At 45.3% G+C, this 2,764-nt stretch overlaps 1 protein-coding gene across 1 annotated transcript in view; it reads left to right on the top strand.

Moving 5' to 3' along the window:
* The window catches only part of CACNA1D (calcium voltage-gated channel subunit alpha1 D), a 289,622-nt gene that overhangs the window by 218,393 nt on the left and 68,465 nt on the right, over nucleotides 1-2,764 (top strand). The window contains exon 28 of the mRNA XM_018555255.1: nucleotides 1,051-1,209. Within this exon, the coding sequence (XP_018410757.1) occupies nucleotides 1,051-1,209 (159 nt within the window). The remainder of the gene's footprint in view (nucleotides 1-1,050; nucleotides 1,210-2,764) is intronic.

Below are 2,764 nucleotides of genomic sequence, written 5' to 3'. Positions count from 1 at the left end.
AGTTGTGTACAGCTATTTCATGCTTTTTCTTGTAATTAGACAACGTGGTCACAAATTTTAACGTAATCTCGCCCAGTTTTTCGGTGGTGGAATAGGTGAAGCATTCCAACGCTTTCTCCGCTGTTCCAGGGCAGATCGGCATCACAATTCGCATGTGCAGGAGAACCGATCTGACCGATTCACCAGGACCGATCAGCTGTTTCAGGGCAGATCGGTTCTCGTGCACATTCGATTTGCGATGCCGATCTGCCCTGGGAAAGCGCTGGAATGCTTCACCTATTGGTGGTCACACATTCCACCGCCGTAAAACTGGGCGGCATTACGTTAAAACGTGTGACCACGTCACCGGTCACACATTTTAACGTAGTCACAACCTTTGATAGAACACCGCCATCAGAGGGGTATAGCCGGTACCAATGTGAGAAGTCTGGGGGTCCTCTTACATGGGTATCAACTGTACCGACGCGGCATCCCGACGACCAGACCAGCCTACCTGGGACCCTGCAAAGCCCACCATAGAAAGTCTCAGGTGGGCTATACAGGATCTATGGTGTGCTCTGCAGGGTCTCAGGTAAGTCCAGCACGCTACTGCAACATTAGAGACCGCTGGGGGGAGGGGGGAGCGGGGGACAGTGTGATCCGCGCCCCCCCCTCTTGGGAGGGGGGCCCAAGATAAAATCTTGCACCAGGGCCCTTTGGTTATTAGTTCCGCCACTGAGTAATTACATAAGGCTACTATAAAGACATATTGGAGTACCGTTTCATATTTTAGAAACAGCATGTTTTCAGTCCCCCTGTGACTCTTTCAATTATGCTGTGTAATCCAGCAAGAATGTTAGGTAGCTTTAAGTTAACAGTTAGAGTTTAGGTCCACTTTAAGGCAAGAGGGCAGAGGATGGTCAGTGTCCACTTTACCACCATGAAGGGAATAGAACATATCTGTTGTAACCTGTTGGCTACTAGCTTACAAAATGTTAATTTGTAGACAATAAAAATCAATAACGCTCATAAAACCGCATTCAATAGAATCTTACTTATTGCATATTACAGCGACAGTGTGTGGAATACGCTTTAAAAGCTCGGCCACTGAGAAGATACATTCCCAAGAACCCTTATCAGTATAAATTCTGGTATGTGGTCAACTCCACAGGATTTGAGTACATCATGTTTGTCCTCATCATGCTGAATACACTGTGCTTAGCCATGCAGGTAAGTGACCAGACAAGGGATACTCTCTTGGTATTGTTCCTAAATGGACTGTATAGCATTATTTTGTCTGTTTTTTTATATGGTTATTTTCAGTAATTTGTATTTTTTTGTCACGTTAATAAGAAATATTGCTTTTATATATATATATATATATAAATGTTTATAGTTTTTGGTCTTTACGTGGTAAACAGGTACATTCTCTGAATTTTCTAAAGGCTCTTTTTTTATTGGATGACTCAGAGGAGGGACACTTCCCTCTCTCTTTTCTATAGCTACATACATTGAATTAGAGACAAGCATGCAGGTTGTACAGGCTTCACTTATAGGTAATCCAGCATCCTCTCCAAACTGAGTGTGAGGATGCAGCCTGCGATTAATGTTTATTTGTTAAACCAAGGGGATTATTCACGTAGGAACCGAAGGATCCGGCCGTAGCTTTGGCTGATCCTTTGGCTCTCTTCGGTCGCCGGAAGCTCTAAGTCCAGTCGAACCGAAGGGCTGCTGTACGCGCCCGTACAGCAGCCGAAGGTGGCCGAGCGGCTCAGCCAAGCTGAAGGCATATGCTTCGGTTTGACTGAGTGCATATGTACAAATGCATAGTGCAAATGACAGCTGGGCGGAGCCAGCTGTGATCTCACGGGTGGCTCCGCCCAGTTGTAATGACAGATTAGCGTCCCCAAATGACCTGGGGACGCTGATCTGTCATTAAACAATAACAACTAGGCTGAGCCGGCTGTGACATCATAGCCGGCTCCGCCCAGTTGTTGTTCATTGGACGGGACCTGCTAGAAGACTCTAGCAGGTTTCGGCCAATAGGAAACAGTTGGGCGGAGCTAGCTAGCTGTCACTGCTAGCTCTGCCCAATTGTTTTTTTTGTTTGTTTAACTATTTTCAATGATTTGTTATTCTGCTCTGTACCACGGAGGTACCGGGCTGAATGCCGCTCTGCAATTCATTCACTGCTGATCGACCCCTACGTGAATAGGGGCGAACAGCAGTGAGTGAGCTGCCAGAGCTTCAGCCGATCCAGATGTTGGATCGGCTGAGTCAAAGTCCTTCTGCAGAGCATGTTCGGCTGACTGTAGTGCAACCGAAGGAAGCTGATGTACGGCTAAAAAGCAGCCGTACTGAGCCGTAGTGAACAGCTGAACGTTGTTCGACTCACTTCACTTCGGCTCGGATTTTCACTCGGCTGCCTTCGGCAGCTTTGTGAATAACCCCCTAAATGTTGTACAAATAATGAATAAAATATATACCGTATATACTCGAGTATAAGCCGTCCCGAATATAAGCCGAGGTACCTAATTTTACCACAAAAAACTGGGAAAAAGTATTGACTCGAGTATAAGCCGAGGGTGGGAAATGAGGCAGCTACTGGTAAATGTACAAAATGAAGATAGATACCAATAAAATTACATGAATATTTATTTAAAAGAAAAACAATAACCTAGCTCTGTAAGTGGAAAAGGGGGTACAGGGCTACATATCATGTACTACGGATCATTTAACCCATTCATATTAGCAGAGGATAATTGTAAATCTATTGTTCAGTGCA

Source organism: Nanorana parkeri, unplaced genomic scaffold (genome assembly GCF_000935625.1).
Source record: "Nanorana parkeri isolate BGI_ZX_2015 unplaced genomic scaffold, ASM93562v1 scaffold189, whole genome shotgun sequence".
NCBI lineage: Eukaryota > Metazoa > Chordata > Amphibia > Anura > Dicroglossidae > Nanorana > Nanorana parkeri.
The sequence above is the reverse complement of the archived record's forward strand: the minus strand, read 5'-3'. Positions and strand labels throughout refer to the sequence as shown.